The sequence below is a fragment of the Prenolepis imparis genome, unplaced genomic scaffold (assembly GCF_030444845.1).
Source record: "Prenolepis imparis isolate NDT839.2.m4 unplaced genomic scaffold, iyPreImpa1.0 SCAF_4, whole genome shotgun sequence".
In the NCBI taxonomy this organism is placed as follows: domain Eukaryota; kingdom Metazoa; phylum Arthropoda; class Insecta; order Hymenoptera; family Formicidae; genus Prenolepis; species Prenolepis imparis.
In genome coordinates, this window is record NW_028141162.1 from 13,329,973 (window position 1) to 13,350,988 (window position 21,016).

The 21,016-nt window shown below is 36.0% G+C and overlaps 2 protein-coding genes across 4 annotated transcripts in view; one reads left to right on the forward strand and one right to left on the reverse strand.

Moving 5' to 3' along the window:
- The window catches only part of LOC145935339 (midasin), a 94,995-nt gene extending 78,549 nt beyond the window's left edge, over positions 1–16,446 (forward strand). Inside the window, exons 12-20 of the mRNA XM_083036557.1 lie at positions 3,587–3,731; positions 3,840–4,066; positions 4,893–5,104; positions 5,465–6,468; positions 6,740–7,878; positions 8,290–12,677; positions 12,768–15,227; positions 15,343–15,583; positions 15,778–16,446. Of these exons, the coding sequence (XP_082892683.1) occupies positions 3,587–3,731; positions 3,840–4,066; positions 4,893–5,104; positions 5,465–6,468; positions 6,740–7,878; positions 8,290–12,677; positions 12,768–15,227; positions 15,343–15,583; positions 15,778–15,960 (9,999 nt within the window). The 3' untranslated portion in view covers positions 15,961–16,446. The remainder of the gene's footprint in view (positions 1–3,586; positions 3,732–3,839; positions 4,067–4,892; positions 5,105–5,464; positions 6,469–6,739; positions 7,879–8,289; positions 12,678–12,767; positions 15,228–15,342; positions 15,584–15,777) is intronic.
- LOC145935340 (uncharacterized) lies at positions 15,983–20,970 on the reverse strand. Of its 3 annotated transcripts, none has more exons than XM_083036558.1 (12): positions 20,831–20,970; positions 19,729–19,957; positions 19,480–19,644; positions 19,187–19,372; positions 18,774–19,102; positions 18,362–18,603; positions 18,094–18,274; positions 17,751–17,988; positions 17,500–17,640; positions 17,179–17,301; positions 16,800–16,958; positions 15,983–16,730 (listed from the first exon to the last, which is right to left on the reverse strand). In XM_083036558.1, the coding sequence occupies exons 2-12, from the start codon at positions 19,948–19,950 to the stop codon at positions 16,503–16,505; spliced, it is 2,214 nt and encodes a 737-aa protein (XP_082892684.1). In that variant the 5' UTR covers positions 19,951–19,957; positions 20,831–20,970; the 3' UTR covers positions 15,983–16,502. The 3 variants fall into 3 exon arrangements, with proteins under 3 accessions (XP_082892684.1, XP_082892686.1, XP_082892685.1); XM_083036560.1 differs by lacking the exon at positions 20,831–20,970 and adding an exon at positions 20,413–20,538; XM_083036559.1 differs by lacking the exon at positions 20,831–20,970 and adding an exon at positions 20,360–20,499.
- Between the last annotated feature and the right edge of the window lie 46 nt (positions 20,971–21,016).

Genomic DNA, 21,016 nt, shown 5'->3' on the forward strand with positions numbered 1-21,016 from the left:
CGGTTAATTTTTTATTTATTGATAGCCATCTATCTTTCGACACGCATATATGGAATTTGTGTCGTAACTTCTTGATGAGGAATGTTGCCTTGCTTTTTATATCTTGTTGAATTTAAAAAATTTAAGATACACTTTCTACGCAAGAAAGCCGGCGGTAAAGTTTGCGTCGAAAAGCGCGGTCGGAGAAATTCGATATTGAGTTTTCTCGCTACGTAACACACGAGAGATGAATTCATGGCGTCGTTTCGAGGTTTCTGTGTACGAATGCAATAAATATTTAACGCGCGCGTAATGTACAGAGTGTATGGCACATACTGTGCCATTTCTATGCGGATTCTCCTCTATATATTTTTTTCCGTGGAAGATATATGACGCGATTGACGCGTTTTACATCACAATATTCTTATCCGTGTATTTAAAAAACGAAAATTATAATATTCGAATCAAACACTCGTTATATTTCTGTAAGATTAACAGATACACATATTGCGAGATAAAAAGATCATGAGGCAACTTCTCGTAAGATATATTTCTAGTAGTGACCAATTTCTCCTGAAGATTGCATTCATTTTTCATAATTTGTATTGCTCACGCAGAAAACACATTTAGCAATTCCGTGCTCGACGATGTCGTTTTCTGTGGAAATAAAAGTATAATAGGGGCGAACCACGATAGTAAATTCGCATCTGTACTGAGAATATCTCTCGTGAGAACGTTTTCATAAATTTCATTCAAAATATATTATTGGCACCTCGAACAAATATATAACTATCTTCCATAAATGCACACATTCAATACTAATTTTCTCAATCAACATTATGTCCGATTAAAATTCACAGCGATGCGAGACTTGTTATTTCTCGTTACTCATAATAAAAATGATGAAAAAGTAAGCGACATACATATATCCGAAGACAAATTCTAATTTTTGAAAGAGCTTCAACTTAATTAAATTTCTGAACTTAATCAAGAATAATTACACGAATGATGATCGATTATCCACAATCAAGCATGACGAATATTTACTCGCAATCAATTAATTTGCTTGGACAGATTAAATGCATAATTCCATTGGCAGCGATTTTGCCTGCGGCGAGGCAAACCATCCTGTCAGATCGCATTAATTTTTGACGGATTTGTGAAAAATGGGGGGCGACTTCGAGAGGTTATCGGCCGGTTACACCAGTACGTGAAAATCCATATTAGATCGGCATCAATCACTTTGATTCATGTCTAATATTTTTAGGCTCACGCCCTTCGATTCGCCCAGAGGATTATCCCGCTAGATATTCTTCGAGAACCTCCCTCTCGCCGATTACGAAGACGCGTCGGAGAATTAATGCGCCGGCTTCTTAAAATACGATAGCGACTTCATTATGGAAGGAAAAGAGACATCCAGTCGGCTAGGAATGAATATTAAATTCTTGATCTCGTGAAGAAAAAAAAATTGATTCTAGAATTTTGTGCGTAAACGTGTGATTATTATTAATTTTCATGACTTTTCATGCATTAATCGGTACTTCATAATAAAAGTTTTACAGTTTTAAAATATGATCTAATTAATTAATTACTATGTCTCAGATAATTTCAAGATACAAAGATAAATTTCTTATTTTGTTACATGATAATATTTAAAAAATAAAAAGATTACGGTATGGTAAAATTTATTTTATATATGCATCCTTGATTTCCTGCCTTCATTTACGATGAAGTTTTCAATCAGCTGCGGTCGAACTTTCCTACAAGGCTTCTACAAGGTATCATGTATCGTGTACAAAGCAAAGAGTTTACAAACTTCCTAAAACTCGCATTCAGTTCGTAAGCTGCTAAAGTTGTTAACTATGCAGAATTGTGTATGATCTATATTGTTGCAATCTTGTCTCTGAATACACCAAATACATACTTTATTATGTGCCTAATTTTCCATGCTGATTATAATAATATCTTCTTTAAATCTTCTTTAATTATGTGTATGTACTTCGCGCGATTCTCACTCTCTTTGGCATCAAAATTTTCTCGAAGATCGTAGTTCTCTTACTATTCATTCATATAATAAATTGATTTTGAAAATATTCTATGTATTCCCTATAAGCTGACTATATAATTATAGTTTCTCCTTTAAATTTACATCCTACGCTGAGCTATAACTTTGCACATAATTCGTCGTAATATATTATTAATCGGTAGTTTCGTCTTTGAATATACTTATGTAAATCTGTAATTTATAAATATTAAAGATGTTAAATCTTATAAAGAATATTAATGAAATATTAAATTATCCAATTATTACATGGATGGACTATTTATTATTCAATTATAGATCATAGTTTAGGTTTTTATTTCACGTATTTTACTTGCGTAATATTTGCGAAAAATTCTAACTAAATTTTAATATTCTTATTGTAAATTCTCATAGGCGAAAAATTTCAAAGCTACGATTGGAAAGAGTGTCACGCGTGCATATGCATGAGGACGAACGACCACGCGAAAATTTGTTTGATTGCGTTCGCGACGCAAGATACAAATATAACGATACATGTAGCGATATATATCGTTATATTTGTATACGAACGTATAAAAATGCTAGCAAATGCAACGATACAGAATTTTCTCGGTGATTGATTTTTGTTACTCGATATGCCGACTTATTTACTACATACTGAATATTCTTTCGGTCGATATTTATTTCGCCATCCTCGGTCGCAAATTATTCGACGAGTTTTGCAACTGTAACATCTTCAACGATCTGTTCGTCGATATTGCAATTCAATTTCCTAGGTCAAAAGAGAGTGAGAAGGAAAGAGAGAGAAAGAGAAAGAATATATTTTAATAATATACATATATAAATATATTATATTATTGTGCCTTATTTCGCGTAAATCACAATTTCTTAAAAGATATTTATATATGATTTTATATTTTTTTCTTATTAAGCAAATGATTAATTTTGAGAAAAATTTATCATTATTTTAATTTTCAATATTATGTATATAAATAATTATGTATATAATATATGTAAATATGTCTTATATAATTCTGTTAAAATATTTAAGTCGCAAGTTCTTAAGCTCTATTTATTCGCTTAATTTTGTTTATTATAATAATTGAGTAAGATTGTTTCTTTCCATTCTTCAATACCTTACAATATCTCTAGAAATAATTTTTGTCTGAATTTACAGTTAGGTAAACGACTTATTGATTTTGAACGTGATTTAGAGAAAATCATCGAAATTTATGGCAAAAAAGATTTCAAAGAAACTCTCGTATGAATAATAAAATGTAATGTGCTGCAGCCTATTTAACGAGTTGAATTCTAATATTTTAAATGTGTGCATCTGCCAACACATATGCTTTTATATCTCCTTATTTATATCTTTACGAAACTTTAGTGATCTGATTAAAAAAACGTTTAAGCGTTAAATAGATGATCTAATTATATATGATTTAGGCAATTAACATATATAATTAAAATTTTATTATATAATTTAATAAAGAAATTTATATTAATAAAAAAATAATTCTATATTCTCTATTATAACTTAAACATGATCTAAAGAATTAAACATTTCTTATCATTTTTTTTCAGACGGATTACAATCGACATCTCGAACAATTATTCGAACATGTCACAGCTTTGCTCATTGACAGCCTGCAAACGAAGATAACTATCGATAATTTGAAGCAAGTTATCGAGCTTCATAAGCATTTGGAACAAGTGCGACATTTATTCGGTAAGTGAAAGGAGCTGTCAGGATGAGATTTTCTTTTTGACGAGAAAGGAAAATCTTATCTTTTTTACAGATGATTAATCTTATCATTTGACATCCGTTTGTTGCCAGATGAAAATATCACCGGTAAGACAATAGCAGCGGAAAGCGAACTATTCTTAAATAAAATCGAGGAATTGTCAAAATTGGTGTCAGCGATGAAGTTTTGGGAACCTTCCCGCGAATCGGAATTACGAGATATCGAGTTAAGATTGGAAAGTCTGTCGATTTTCGTCAAGAAGGATAAATGTCTGAATGCCGGTGGAAAATTCGAATGGGTCGATAGTGTATTAGTAAAGGTATTTCATCAACGACATACAAATACTTTTGTAAATTGTTTTGTCACTGGAAAGAATTGCATTTCTATTATCGGGATTTATGAATATTTTACGCGTTGTGATACGAACATTTTGTAGAAATTTAGACAAAGATCGCTTTAAAATTTGTGTTCATATTTGATATTCCCCGAGCTTGATTTAGGCAACTTTTATATATTTACTTTATGATGCTTTTCATATTTTATATATCGCGGCGGGTAACAGTAAAGTTGCACCATTTTGAACTTTACTTTATACGCTGCCTTTCTCAATATTTTACCCTTGACACACGACAATGTATAAGTGTTGCTGAAGTTTTAATAGAGTCAAAAATTGCGACTTCCAAAACTTTTCCAACACGTAAAGCTACTTCATTTTTATTGCAATTGTGAAATGTGACACTTTAATATCTTATATGTAGCTATTTCTATATAATATATTTTATTCACATTCTTATATTCTTCATCTATGTATATCTCCATACTGTATATATGTAATATACATATGTACATATATTATATAGAGAAACTTTTAATTTTCTGCTTTCTTTTCATATTTTTTATCAAAAATTTTAATTGCATCTAGAAACTGAAGCAAAGTGTAAATGTAAGAAATATAAAATATTTATCTTAAAAAAATAGAATAATATTAATTATTCTATAAATCGAAGATATTGAAATATTTACATATGTGTATATAAAATTAACTATTGTGCCTGCTCAAGGAAAAATTATATTAATTTAGAATTTTATCTTTTGATTAACGAAAGGTTTATTTAAAACAGTATAATAACGGAATCATCTTTTAGTGCTTGCAAGATGGTACTTGGCTGCTCATCGACCAAGTTAATTTATGCAGCCCCGCTGTATTAGACAGACTTAATGGTCTGTTAGAACCAAACGGTGTTCTCAGTATCGGTGAACGAGGTGTTGATAGTGAAGGAAATGTCATCACCATTAAGCCACACGAAAATTTTCGTCTATTTTTAACCATGGATCCCCGATACGGCGAAATTTCCAGGTAATTTCTCTCTCGATATTTGTCAATACTTTAATCATATGATTTTTAATGATAGTTAATCGCGCATAAAAATCATAAAATTCGCTTATTATTTGATTCCGAAAATATATCAATTTATAGACCGACATTTATTATATCATATTTATCAATACGTGACACACATAGATGAAATAAAAAAAAGTTGCGAGATCACAACTTTATTATAACATTCAAAAAATAATTGCTAACATAAAGTTATTATATACGGTTACGATAAAAATTCAGAATCACAATTAATTGTCAATAAAACAATTATAGTATAATTCTGTCGTGATAGTATAATAAAATTTAATATTTTCGATATATTTATCACGATTTTAGGGCCATGCGTAATAGAGGCGTAGAAATTTACATGTTTGGTCCGAAGGAGAACGTCTACGATGATGCGATCGATCTTAAATCGCTGCTATTTAATGTCGGTATCGCGAAATCGGCACATTGCGATGCGTTGCTCGAGATTTACGAGACGATGTCGAAAGATATGATCGCGGTGGACCGATTCAGCATCGTCGATTTGTTACACACCGCGTTCCTGGCGAAGCAACGATCGCTTCGCGGATTCTCCGCAGAGCAATCGATCAAAAACGCGTGCATTGACGTTTATATAAAAGCTAGACCGATGCGAGATTCGCAATTCAGAGAACATCTGATTTCTCTGATCGACGAAACTATCGAGCGACGTGTTATCGCGGACAATCAAGACATCTCGGTGATCGATTTGGATGCTGTCACGTGGAGCGTAAAAAATCTGCAAGACAATTCGAGGCTCACTATAATCAGACAACAGGGTTTATTATTAAAGGCGGTTGTTAAAATGTACGAATTAGGTACAAAATCTAGAAATCTAGAAAATATTGAAAGAAATATTGTTGCATCGAAGTTGGTAAATGATTTTTGCGGTCTTAAAGAGGACGAGGAATATATTTTGAACGTTGACGTTACTGAGATATTGCCATATTTCCTGTTGAATTTTTACGAACAATCCTCGCAAGACGATGCACCACTTAGGAAGAAGTGGATCTCGAAGATGCTGCGAGGAAATGCAATATTTGACGAACTTAAGAAGCAGAGTGCACTAATGGCAAATGTAATTGCATCGTTTCGCTTTCGTTCTGCAAACGTAAAAAATTTACCTTGCGATTTATGGCAGCTTGTTGGAAGAATGACATATGATGAAATCGATAATGCTTGCAATGACGCAAATAAATTGTTACTGCTTTTATACGCGCACAGTATGATATTCAAAAATGATATAACGAAAGCGGAAATATTGCAGAACAAAAATGTGATATCTGTCAAGCAATATTCCAGCATTGTACATGACGGTAAATATTAATAATATATAAATATTAATAATATATTAATCACATTGATGTGATATTGCTTGGATAGGAAAATGTCACAACTTAAAAAAAAATTATTTTGATTTTATGCTGTGTATGAATTTATTATATAAATTAAAATCTAATTTTTATTTTTCAGAGTACTTCTTTTAATTATTTACTTTTTTAATTATTATTTTTTAATTGTTTTTTCTTTCATTTCGAGATATATATTTTAGTAAAATTAAAATTACTTGCAATATAATATTTACAGGTAAGCTATTCTCGCAATTGAAGAACCAACCGCTCATAACATATTTCGTGCAATTCATTGAACGAACGAATTCTTATATCGAGATGATTCTACGAGAAAGCAATATAAACGTGAATCCTGAAGAATACGTAGAATTGAGGAAGGAATTGAAATGGTACACGAGATTCGAGAAGCTGGGCGAAACGACGTTAATAAACAAGAAAAAATTGAAAAAATCTACAAGCACATTTACAGACGTGGAGCAGATTTCTTCGTTATTAAAGGTGCATTATAAGTGGCTGTTAAAATTCCTGCGTAAATTGTCCGCAACAGCTGGACAGTTTCCGAATGAGAAGACTGCGAGCGAGATCGAGTTGTGGGAGATGGTATCCCAAGTGAACAATCAATTGGATTTGGTGTACGATCCTATCAAAAAGATATCGAAGAGAGTCAAAAAGTATTTAACACTTCCATCGCCTCATTCCTCGGAGGTCTGCATGAAGGTGCACTCGGAGCTAAGAAGGCTAACGAATGATTTCAACATAAGGAACGAAGGAGGCATGATCCTCCTAAAACAAGAATTAAAGATTATATCCATAGAGCTGAAGGACGCGCTGGCGACGAGGCATCAAATGATCTCTCTGTGGAGCGATATTTACTTGAGGAAACCGATCGACGAGACGAGTATCATCGAGGTAGAACGATTCTGCGACGAAAGCCATATTCGTCTACGAGTTTTCGCGGATGTTGAGAGCGTTTTGAATGAAGTACGCTCACTTCCAGAAGAGGAAATGACGCAGTTGAACGCGAGGATACAGTTGTGGCCGATTCACGAGTACGTTTTTATGTCGTTCGCCTGGACTCTGCAGGCAGAGATGTGTCGAGAGGGAATGATTTCCGCTGCCACCTTGGCAGAATGTCTCGCAAGATTCGCAGACGTACCCAGCATACCGAGCAATCTGATCGGCTTGTTGAACGCAATGACTCGGATGGAAGTTGAGTATCCGCAAAAGCTCTTGCTACTACCGGAATTGTTCTTCCGGCTCGCGCAATTCGCTCGGCAATCTCACGCTGTCAGGAGTACGAACCGCCTTTTACACTGGCGTGGTATAACGGAAGAGGATATGGAGAGATCACTAACTTCCTATGCCGAATGCAAGGTATGCGTCTTGTTTTTAAATTCTGCGATTTATATATTTAACTTTAGAAGAGTCGGAAACTCTTTTTCTCTGAAGTTAATTTCAAAATTAATTATTATTCTGATTTTGTCATTTATTTCTATTGTCAGGAATAATATAAGAATCTTTTTGTAATTAAATTATTGATGTTTGCGCATATATTAATATCTCTCTCTTTATGTATGTGAAACTTGCTGTACTGAAACTTAAAACTAAATTAATATAATAATATGCTAATTAATTTAATAATTCTTAATTAACTTTAAATTAACTTGTACTTATTTTTTATTAAAATTTTTTGCTTTAAACTTTTAAGTCATCATTGAAATATTAAAAGAAATTTTTATTGAAAATATTGTATTAAGTTACTTATATACTTATGTATATTTACAGACGGAATGCTACTTCGGCGGAGCTGTTCTCCTAAACTTGGTACTGCAATTAATGTTAAACAAAACAAATGGGCAGAAGGAGAGAAAAAATATTCTTTCCGCGGTCGCGCTCGGAACGTATAAAGTGCAAATGGATCAGCTGCAGCTGCTGAATGAAATTTTATGGCGGAATAGCATTTCGTTGACAAATAAACGATACGATTTAATCAGCAGTGACTTGGTAACATTGAAGTTTTACTTACGCTTGTACTCATCCGCAATCGATAGAATGAACGCCGAAAACGACATATCTGATCTGATTGCGAACGCCATAAAGAAGGAAGGCGAAAGTAGCGCGACTGCCATAAAAAACAGGCTGCAAACTAATTATTTCCAACCGGTAGAAGAGTTTCATAGAGCGTGCAACGAGATAAATAGTATCGACGAGACAAGTATTGGTGAGGATGAAAATATAATTCGACAAGGAAGAGCGTGGATGTTGCTCGGTTACATTCAGTTACTACTTTTTGGTAATTTGGACCTGATCGATCCCGTGTACAAGGTGGAGCTGAAGCTCAAGTACCTAGAAGAGGACGTCGCCGATTGCAGAAGAACGATATATGTTACATCATTACAGAATCATATTTTAGGATTATCAACAGAGACTGAACACGCTCATCCTAGACTCGTAGCCGCGAAAAATTGCGAGAAAAATTTGCTGAAGACGAGGGACAAGCTCAGCTGTTTGAAAGCGTTCAGATCACCATCCGCCAATTTTGCTTTGCTCAGCAAGGACTGTGCTAATTTCAGGAATCAGATAGGTTCCTACAAGATGGTGGAGAAACACATGAACAATCTATGCGCGATTGCGAGCAAGGTCAGTCAAGAATACAAATCAGCCAATCTTTTGAGCTTCAACACTGTTTTGGAAGAAGCGGAAATCTGGAGTTTGTCGGTGCAAGGATTCGCCGAACAAACCGAGACAAAGTACCTATCGGTTTACCCAGATGTAATTCTTCCGCTACTGGCGGCCTTGACACAGTTGAGTCACGGCGTTGACGTACTAATCAACGAAATACGACGACGGATATCTCTGTGTGCAAACCAAGTGCCCGATCTCGAATCCTTGATATACAATTTGATCCGATTTCCGACGATCGGTCGAGGACAGGAGAGTCTTTTGAACCTGAGTGATTTATGTATTTCCAGAAGCACGAGAAGTCTGGTTGGAAATTCGGACGCGTTCGTCAGGATGCAGGAGCAGTTCCGGATATTTAAATCGGGTTTGCACGAACTGCACAATCATGTGATTCTCAACAGAGGTCTGACCAAGTCACTATGGCGAGACGCGAACGAGTTGCTGCAGCAAATAGTCCTAATTTGGAAGCAGCAGCAACAGGAAGAGGAGAGACGAGCCGCGGAGAGGGACAGTCTGTACAAGAACAAGGTCGAAAGTCATGGTAATACGTTGACTGAAGAGGAAGAACTCGCTCTGGAAGTCCGCAAGCTATTTCCTACGTATCGTGAAAGTGACTTTCACGACATAGAGGACAACTCGCAGTCTTCCCTCGACCAGAATAACACGTCGCAGATCGAGTCAACCGAGTCGGAGTCGACCTTTAGCGGTCTCATCACCAAAGACGACATCAAGGAGATTCAGGAGATCCACTCAGACATTGTTACATCCTTCATCACGTCCAAGTGGATATGCAGTTCTACTTCGGTGCGCTCGACGGATTACGTCAGACCTCTAATTCAGAGATATGATACTGTATACGGAATGCTCGACCGTATACTACCGAGTTTGAACGAAAGACTCGCGATTAAATTGTACAACAGCTTAAATCTCCTGGTCACTTTGGGACTGCAAGCGAGCCAAGAGAAGAGCTCGGATCGAATTTTACGCGAGAACACTGGAGTACAAACAAAAGCGTACGATTTCTACAAGGAGTGCAACATAGAGGAAGCAAAGCAGTGTCTGCCGTTGTGCGAGAAGATTCTAAATCGTGTCAATCAACTGCTGGATGAGTGGCCGGAGCATCCCAGTCTAAGATCGATACGATGTATAATAGAGAGGATCTACACATTCTCGATCACGTCGCCTGTCTCCAGATTTCTGACGGGTCTCGAGTTGTTGCTTGTCAAGATGAAACAATGGGAGGACAACGCGCACAGCGGCGTTAGTATGGGAAACTACATATCCGCGTTGACGCAGCAAATAATATCATGGAGAAAACTGGAGCTGTCTTGCTGGAAAGGTTGCCTTGACGCGACATACGAGAATCTCAGATCGAAGACATCCAAGTGGTGGTTCTTCTTATATGCATTGATCGAGAATTACATCACAAGATCCACGAAAAGTGACGACGAATCTGTCACTAGAGAAAAATTGGTGGAATCGCTGGAGCGTTTCATGAACGAGTCATCCCTCGTCGAGTTCGAATCGCGATTGAATCTGCTCTGGACGTTCCATTGTCACGTGTATTACTTCGATGACAGTGACGGCAAGAACGAACTCTCGGCCGTACTGTGGAATATATACAATTATTACAAGCAATTCGTGGACGACGTAAATGCGAGAATTACTGCACTGAGAGTGCCCATCAAAAAGAAACTGGAGGACTACGTTAAAATTGCGCGATGGAACGATATCAATTACTGGGCGGTGAAGGAGACGATCGACAAGACGCATCGCACTCTGCACAAGTATACGAAGGAGTATCAGAACGCTTTGAAACAAAGCGTATCTTCTTGTTTAATCGTCAAATCAGGATCTTACAGTACAGAAATGAATAAAGGCATCTGGGATGCTCCAGATGCTCATCACAAGTATGTAATCAATCTTGAAGAATTTATCGTAGAGAAACCTCCGCAATTTGTAGAGATAAAAACACTATTCACAAGCGGATCACTTATCACGAAAGCAGATAAATTGCTGAAGAAGGCCAAGAATCTATGTAAAAAAATAATCCAGGCGAGTTCTTATCCGCATATACGGTCGGATCTTGAGAACTTTGTCACGAGCTTCATGGAGCAGAGCGCGCGTCTTCGGGACATGGACATCGACAGAAGCTTACCAAAGGGCAAACAAAAGTCTCAGGCGAAGAGTATCTTGCAGCAGAAGAGAATGACGCTCGCCAGTTACTTCAAGGCGTTGACTCGAATGGGTGTCTCTTATCGTACCGGTGCATTAACGTGGAAGAACAACGCGGACAAGGTGATAGACTACACGGTGTCACCCTTGGATCTATCCGCCATCAGTCGATACTTTAAGTTGAAGCTGATAGACCAGCACATGTTGACGCAATGGCAGGGCTGCGAGAGATATTATTACAAATCTCTCATCAGGTTGAACGCTCTCAACGCGATGCTCAACACAAACCAGACCGACTTAGGACTGCAAAATATGGAACGTTGTCGAGGATATTCCGCGCACATGATGCTGATGGCTCACAGACAGAAGACGACGATAGCCAGGTCTTTCGATCAATTTTCATCGTTACGCATACAGATTTCAAATCTGTCCGAGATGCGCAAACAGGATGTGAGTGTATCGAGGCAACGCGATGGCCAGGATTGCGCGAGGAGCTTGAAGACGTTGCTGATAATGTTGGAAGCTGGATTCGAGCAACTATTGCTGTTTCTACAATGCTGCCCCGCGGAATCGATGGACTCGAATAGAGCCGTTCTCACGTTAAACGCGAATGTCCTTCCAATAATCGCTGTTTCTCGAACTGATGAAGTTTGGAAGAGCGCGAGGACTCTGCTAGAGGACAGTTTAAGGTCGATAAAAGCAACCGCGAAACGTTTCCACGCCTTATTCATGCCGTTTGAAATATTATTAGCGGATCATTCCGAAGATTCTATCCATGCTTTATTAAGTTCGAAGCACTTTGAGTTCTTGGAGCACTCCTACGCGACGATCGAAGATCTAAGAGCGCGATCGAAAGAGCTGAAACAATTGTTTGAGAGTTCGGACGTTGTGCATCCTATCTGGGAAAATATAGCGTTCTTGGACACGAAAATAGAATGCTTCCTTCGTAATTATGATGAAACTTTAGGAAAATCCGTAGAAAATGAAGAGCAATTAAAAGAAAACAGACACGCTGTCAAAAAATATGAATTAGCCCTGGAAGATTTAATTAACACGATATTGCTTGTCGTACAAAAGAAGTACAAGAATCATAATTGGAACACCGATGTGACACACGAGAAACCGAGTGAGGAAAATGATGAAAATGATGAAGACGAAGAGGAAGAAATAGATGAAAATGAATTGAACAAGAAACTTGTTGAATTCCTTGAGCGAGATATAACCAAATTGAAATTATCCGAAGTATCCAATTCATTTTTCAGTCTTCTACTGTCGATACGCGAATTCGATCTACAATCAGCAAATTATTGTATTGGGTAAGAATTATTTTATTACTTAATATTACTTAATATTATGTAAATTTTACGAAATAAATTAATATAAATAAATGACATTATTTTTTCCAGATTGCTTCTAAAATGTTTACCACTGCTGGAACAATATCTCTTGCTTGCCCAGTTTTATTTAAATGAACAAGTGGCGTCATTCCGTGTTACATGTAAAATGCTGTACCTACAATTAAATGTCTTTTTGGACCTGGCTGCAAATGGATTCTGCGTGCCAAAAGATTTAGATCTCGAGGAAGGCGAAACAGATGAATCGGGCGAGAAGACGGGAAAAGGCGGAATGGGCTTAGCTGATGGTGAAGGAACGAAAGATGTCTCCGATCAGATAGAATCCGAGGATCAACTTGAAGATGCAAGACCCGCGGATCAAGAGCAAGAGAAACAGGACGATAAGACTTGTAAGGAGGAAGAAAAGGGAATCGATATATCTGAGGATTTCAACAGTAAGCCTCAGGATATGGAGAAGGACGACGATGATGAAAAGCGGAGCGACGATGACGAAAATAATGATTTGGATAAGGAAATGGGAGAGACAGGAGAAGATGCTGAGCAGCTTGATAAAGAAATTTGGGGTGATGATAATGAAGAATCCGAAGAGGATAATCAAGAGAAGCCGGAGAACGAAGATGAAGAGGAAGGTACGGGTGAACGAATCGGTGAAAAGAAAATGGGTGCAAAAGATGACGAAAATAAGAGAAAACATCATGACGATGATGATACGAATGACGATAAAAATCGAGAAGAAAATAAAAAGGAAATAAATGAATTCAACGAGCCAGAGATAGATGAAGACCAGATTAATCCTTATCACGGGAAATTTCAACCTCAACCGGAACCCGAACAACTCGATCTACCGGAAGATATGAATTTAGACGAAGACGAAGAAAATAAAGAAAACAATGGCGAAGAGGAGAATCCGTTCGACATTGATGAGATGAAGGATTTGAAGCCGCCGGAGGAAAAAATGAATGAAGAACTTGAGAAAGAAGCTGAGGAAAATAAAGGAGATGATCCTGAAGAGGAGTCTAGCGAAGACGAGAACGAGAACGGCGAAAGTACAGATTTGGATGGACAAAAGATACAGGAAGAACTCGAATCTAATCAGGAAACTAAAGAGAAAGATAAAGAGAATGCGGAAACCGAGAACAAAGAGAATGAAGAGCAAAATCAGGATGAAGAAGCTGAAGAGGAGAAGCTGCAGGAGAAGGCAGCGCCAAGTGCGGATGACGCGAGCAAGCAAATGGATGCTGCACAACAAGTCGAAGAAACGACGGAAGGTTCGCGAGATACGGTAGCACAACAATCGGATCAGGCCAAAGATCAACAGGAAACATCAACTGAGAATACTCAAGAGGACAGTAACGATAATGGTACCGGCCAGTCGGAGTCGGTGCAGCAGGAAAGTGGGCATTCAGGATCCTCCAAGCAGGAAACTATTCCAGCTTCGCAGAACATCATGACAAAATCGATCGAGAAGAGGAAGAACCCAGGCAAGAGCCACGAAGATCGCAGCCTGCTAGACAAATTCGAGCCGGCGCTGAAAAAGTTGAAAACGATCTACACGCAGGACGAAGTGTCGAAGAAGGAGAAGGAGGATGACTCGGGTAACGCTGATGGAGACAAGGCCGAGATGGCCAAACACGTAAAGGATTCCGAGGAATTTGACGATTACACGCTCGACGCCGCGACAGAGGATCAAATCAAACAACAAGCTTCTAACACGGATAAAGAAGAAGAGACTCAGGAGGAGAAAAAGGACGACATAGATGTGGAGATGCACGAGGACGAGGAGAATAACATGTCGGATAATAAAATAGAAGAACAGAGACCGGAAAATGTTTCCGAGACTCCGAATGATAAGCAGAAGAAAAATTCCGATGGTAAAAGAAACAACGTTGAGAACAATCAGGAGACGACGGTCGAGCTGGAAGGAGAGACGGCAGAGACTATGAAGGTACAAAGAGGAAACGAGACTACATTTCATACAATGGAATGGAACATGGAAGAGAACAATCTCGACTCTGATTATACAGAGAGAAAACGATTCGAGGTAGAAAAAATGTTAGCCGAATGGACGCAGATACCGTCCACGGAGGAAGCTGCAGTCGCGTGGAATTGTTTGTGTTCGGTCACCGATACAGCTGCTCGGGATCTATCGGAGAAATTGAGACTGGTTCTTGAGCCTACTCAGGCGTCGAGATTGCGGGGTGATTACAAGACGGGTAAACGCATCAATATGCGAAAAATCATTCCGTACATAGCCAGCCAATTTCGCAAGGATAAAATCTGGCTCAGACGCACGAAGCCTTTCAAACGTGATTATCAGATCGTTCTTGCGTTGGACGATTCCAGCAGTATGGCGGATAATCATTCCAAAGAATTGGCCTTCGAGTCCTTATCGTTGATTAGCAAAGCTATGACGTATCTGGAAGTAGGGCAACTTAGTGTCGTAAGCTTCGGAGAACAAGTGAAGATGTTACATCCTTTGGGAGAAGCTTTCACAGAACAAAGTGGATCTAGGTATTTAATATAAATATTTAATAAATTATAAGCTAAATATATATATTAGAGATAAATAATATTCTATGTTTTAATAGCCATTTTATACGCTCATCTATTTTTTCATTTTTTCTAGATTAATACAAGAAGTGAGATTTGATCAAAGAAAAACGTTGATCGGCCAACTAGTTAATTCTATTGTGGAGATGTTCGAAAATCAGTGTACCCCATCCGACAGTGCTAAACTGCTGGTAGTATTGTCAGATGGCAGAGGCATATTTTCAGAAGGAACAAAAATTGTTAATAATGCCATAAGGAGAGCTAAACTGGCGGATATCTTTTTAGTATTTATAATAGTCGACAATCCGATTAACAAGGTAATTTTTAATCGTATTTCACAAAATGATATCATTTTATTAATAATCGTCACGATAATTAAATTTATATATTGTATATTATACATTAATTTAAATTAATTATCGATTTATCGAATTATCGATCGGATTAAAAAAGTTATTATCTATATTTATAAAATCTATAATTATATTAAAAAGCTTTAATCTATTTACAGGACTCTATATTGGATATTCGTAGGTCTATATTTGAAGATAAAAAATTTTTGCGATTTCAATCGTACATGGATAATTTCCCATTTCCATTCTACATAATTCTCAGAGATATAAACACATTACCGGGTGTTCTGAGCGATGCGTTACGCCAATGGTTTGAAGTAGTTGGAAAAATGGATACTTGAAGTAATTTCAGACATTAGAAAATCAGTTTTAGAAATTCATTATATTCCCATATAATTCTTAATTACTGTGTATATACACATACCAGAAATTGTAATAAAAAAAAAAACACAAACTTTAGTGATTTTTAATAACTCATTATTTGCAGATAACGCTAAATTAAACTGAATTACACTGCAAATGATTAAAGTGATAATCAGACTATTTAAGTTTCTTTGCCATTTTTCATTATTTTATCTTAAATCTAAATTATTTTTAAAATTTTGTCAATCTATACATATATTTTCAGAATTATGTATCATGAAAATAATGTGCTTAGTTTTTTTTATATTGATTTAAACTTTTATATGTAAATTTGACAAAAATATTACAGCAAAGATTCAGTAATTAAGATAGCGCTTGCTATAATTATCAATTAATTTAATCACCAAATTTTTTATGTTGTATTAGAATCTATAAATAATATATCTTTTTTTTAAATCAGAATATCTATCCTAATTTTTGCTCCAACAAATTATCGGGAGTTGTGATTGTATTAAGAAATTTAAGTATTTTGTACTAAGCTCAACCAACTTCTACCCTCTCCATCTACAGATGAGGGAAATCTGATCTGTACTAGTCGCACGTTTTTACTATCTTCTACTAACTCTTTATAATTTGTAGCTGGCACAACTATCGTCTCATCGTCATTTTCGTTATAAGCGTATACCGTTTCTACTTGTTCCACAGCTTCAGTTTTGCATTCTATATCGTCACTCTCCACGAAATCAATCTATATAAGAGAAAACACAGCATTTGATGCGACAAATAGATATCATTGCGAGAAATGTTATTAGTTTACCTGATTTTCAACAACGAGAGGATTCACGCCGGCGCTTACGACTTCTTCCGCGGGTATATTCAATACAACATCCTCTTCATGATATATTTGATCTTCTCCTTCTTGCTGTATAATCACGTGATCCTTCAATTCAGTCACATACAATTCGGTCTCATTCAGCTAAACAAGCAAATATAGCACATCCCATGTAATAAAATTCTGTACGTTAAAATGCATATTCTACACAATAAAATAACTATTTGAATTATTATTAAGAATAAATATATTAAGAATAAATACGTTATATAAATTCTTTTTACATTTTTCATTTGCAAATGTGTAACATTGTGCAATGAACTGACATGGCTTACACAGTATGTCATGTACGAAAAAAAATTACCTGTTCAGCTTCGGTTTCTTCCATCAATAATTCATCATCATCATTATTAGGAATCGTTATTACTTGATCATCTTCCGTTGTCAGTCGTGGCTGATTCACTACTATGGTGTCATTTAAATGACCCTAGATAATGGATAATATTCAATACATTAAATAGTTATTGACAATTTATTATACATGATAATATTTAATAAATAATAAAATAAAAAAAGTAATAAATAAAAAATGATATTTTGTAATGAATTTAACGTGATGTGTATATGAATGTGAGTGTAAGTATGTGCATTAGAAGAATGGATTAATTTTTTTTCCATACATTACCTGAGTTTGCATATGGGCATAAAGCAATGGTTTTCTCATAAATCCCATACCACATACCAGACATTCGTATGGCTTTTTATCGCTATGAATGAATCTATGTGCATTTCTGTTATCCCTACTATTAAAAGCTTTTCCACAAACCTGAAAAGATACATTTCCATTAAACATCCAGAACGCGCAAGAATTAAAGTTTAGTTGAATGAAATTCAATTAAAGGAAATATTGTTTAATCATAATTTTAAAGGATGTACCTCGCAAAGATACGGTTTCTCGCCTGTATGTATGCGCCTGTGTTTCTTGAAGTGTTCAGGGTAGACGAACGTAGCTGTACATACGTCGCATTTGTACGGTCTTTCGCCAGTGTGGGCTGCTTTTATATGATAATCCAACAATCTTCTTCTTTTGAAACCTTTTTGACATTTCTCGCATTTGTAACGTTTATCGTTATAATGCGTTGCTCGCTTGTGAGACTGCAGATTCGATCTCTGACTGAATACAAGAATAACAATCTTAACCATCGATTGTGAATAATGAATATAGAGTTGTAGAGAACTCTCCATTAATACAAATCTCTAACTTTTGCTGAATACTCACCTAAATGTTGCTCCACAGAACTCGCACTGATACGGTTTCTCACCTGTATGGGTTCGCTCATGATCACGTATTTCTGCTTTACGTGCAAAGGCTTTGCTACATATTCTACATATATAGGGTTTATATCCGGTATGTACTATGTTGTGGACTTCCAAATTGTGAGGTGAGCCAAAAGCCTTGCCTTTAATTAAAAAAAAAAATATTAATGATAAGAAAATGTTAAAAGAAAAGTTTTAAATGATAAATATATACATATAAGAGATCTTACCACATTGATGACATACGTGTTCCTTCACCCCATTATGTGTTCGTTCATGTTGATTTAAATTTTGCTGATTCAAAAATGTTTTATCGCATTGAGAGCACTCGAATGGACGAGGTCGTACTTCGTGTGTTTTTACGTGCGCTTTATATGTGTACTTGGATGCAAAATCTTTATTGCATGTCTCGCACACATATGGACGTACGCCTATGTGTGTATTCATGTGTTCTTCTAATAGATTTTTGGAACTGAAACAGAGAAATGATCTCTTTTTACATTTTATTTATATTTATAATTATATTTTTATAATATATAATATAATAAAATTTATAATATATAAAATTTATATTATAATATAATAAAATTATAATTTATATTATAATTTTACTTTATTTTTGTAACGTAGTACACATTATACCTGTATCTCTTTCCACATGTGTCGCAGGGCCATGACTTCACTTGCGGATAATGTATTCTTTTATGAATTCGGAATAATCGTAAATTGCTAAATATTCTATTACATATCTCACACTGAAAATCCCCTTCCTCCTTTGCAACGTGATCATCAAGATGTAAGGAAAGTTCGTTTCTTTTCCTGAAATCCTGCCCGCACACATCACAAATATATAAACGAGCGTCGTGCACATCTTTCATATGTGCTATAATAGTTTTAGCATCCGCTGTAACTTTTTCCTTTTCATCTGTACATAATAAACAACTGTACGAAGATTCATCTCTAAGTACAATCTGAAAAATATATATACATATATATATTAATATGTACTATAATTTTATATGTTCCGAAAAAATAAATTTATTTTGTAGACATACTTGTTCCTGAGGTTCTACTTTCACATTAACTTTGCTTTTTTTCAATTTCTTTTTGTAATTTTCTATTGTGCTCGGTTCATTTGAATCGTTTGGTTCTTCAGCTTCTAATATAACTTCTTCTGAATTTATAAGTAATTCTTCTTCTTCTGGTGTATCGTCTGCTGTATAGTTATCAGTTTGCACAACCTATGAATATCATTAACACAAATTATAAAATATTACATATATAATATATAGTAATTGATTGATTTTTATGCTTATGCTATTTTTAAGCTTCATGTAACATTTTTTACCTCTGTTTCAACAATGTTTTGACTCTCTATTGTATTGTCTATGTAATCATGATCATTGTATTCTTCTTCATTATGAAATATGTTGGTCAATTTCTTTACTGTCCTTTTATAATTGTTAAATAATTCAAGCTTGATTTCTGTTAATCTAGTTTCAAGCTCATCCACCTATATAAATTAGAAAAAAAATTTAAAATAAGAATTTTTCAACAAATTAACTGTATTAACAAAATTATGGATACAATGCTTTACCTCATTGAATAATTTGAAACATTTTTTACAAATGACAAGGGAATGAACAGACTGCTCGTTAACATCTGTTTCTAAAACGGTTGCTATAATATCAGCAAGTGGCTTCTCCAATGCAGTGCTGGAAGAATCATTGAAGATGCGTACACTATTTCTGGTGGATACTCCAACTTTACTATTGCACACTAAGCAGTGTGTACAATCTTTATCAGAATCAGCTGTCATCTTTTTTCTGTAATTTATAATTTATCTCTTGTTAGTGATACTAGCCATTGAAAGTCTCATCTTCAAAATGTTTTCAAATATGAAAAAATTATATTTCATGCCAAATTAAATTTAATAAATTATTTAGAAGTCTGATACTCTGTTTAATATAAATCTATTATTCTAAATTACTTAAGAATCTATTTATAGCGATATTTTTTACTATTGTATATGTATTTATATAAAGTGGGATGTTTATTATAGATTCAACATGCATATAAAAAAACATAGAATATTTCATGTTTGTAATTCATCTCTGTATTTATAATTAGAAATTGCCAATTAAATACGGAATCATAAATATGTATAATAGTCAGGCTCGAGTGCTAAGGAAGTTACGACGCTCATGTCGACGTGTACATGTACATACATCTGACTCTAGCGCTAAATATGGCCGTTCGATTTTCTATGACGTGTCTACACCTGGCGTGTCGAGCGATGAATAAATCCTAGAATCTCGAACGATTGGCATTTAGCGCTAGAGGCGAATGTTACGAGACGCCTTTAGCGTCTTTGTTGGCATGCTTGTACGAATAATTAGGAGAATGCCCAGGGATCGACAGCATCGTCTGATTCGGCGCTAAACCTGGCTGTTTCATCTGCCATGACGTCGAAACGTGATTTTCGAGGAAATTCGGGAGAGGACAGAGGAGAAGAGAGAGTCGGATATTTTTGACAGCCACGTTTAATCGCCAAATATAACGTCGTCGGCCAAAGCGATGCGACACGCGTCACGTAAAAACAGGCGAAACGCAAGAGAGAGAAGAGACGAGCGAGACGCAGGAAGAGCGAGAGGCGGATGCCAACGATAACAAGGAGGCAAAAAGTTGCCAGCACTGACTTGAAATTTTCGTTCCCCGGATGCGGACGATTGGCAGCGAGAGAAGAGAGCGAGAACGGCGAGGCGGTCCTCTCGGACGACGGCGTTCACGAGGGAACTGTCCCCTGTTCCCCGGAAATGGCGAATAGGATTTGGACTTGGCGTGTTATTCGGCGCCGCGCGTTTTTACTCCTCGGCGGCTGCCCC

What these genes read in the sequence shown, in the direction of transcription:
- LOC145935340 (XM_083036558.1), bottom strand. Translation starts at nt 19,950, where the DNA reads ATGACAGCTGATTCTGATAAAGATTGTACACACTGCTTAGTGTGCAAT. An exon ending in AAGTAGAACCTCAGGAACAA is followed by an intron (nt 19,103 to 19,186) that starts GTATGTCTACAA and finishes TATATTTTTCAG; the next exon opens with ATTGTACTTAGAGATGAATC. An exon ending in ACATGTGGAAAGAGATACAG is followed by an intron (nt 18,604 to 18,773) that starts GTATAATGTGTA and finishes TCTCTGTTTCAG; the next exon opens with TTCCAAAAATCTATTAGAAG.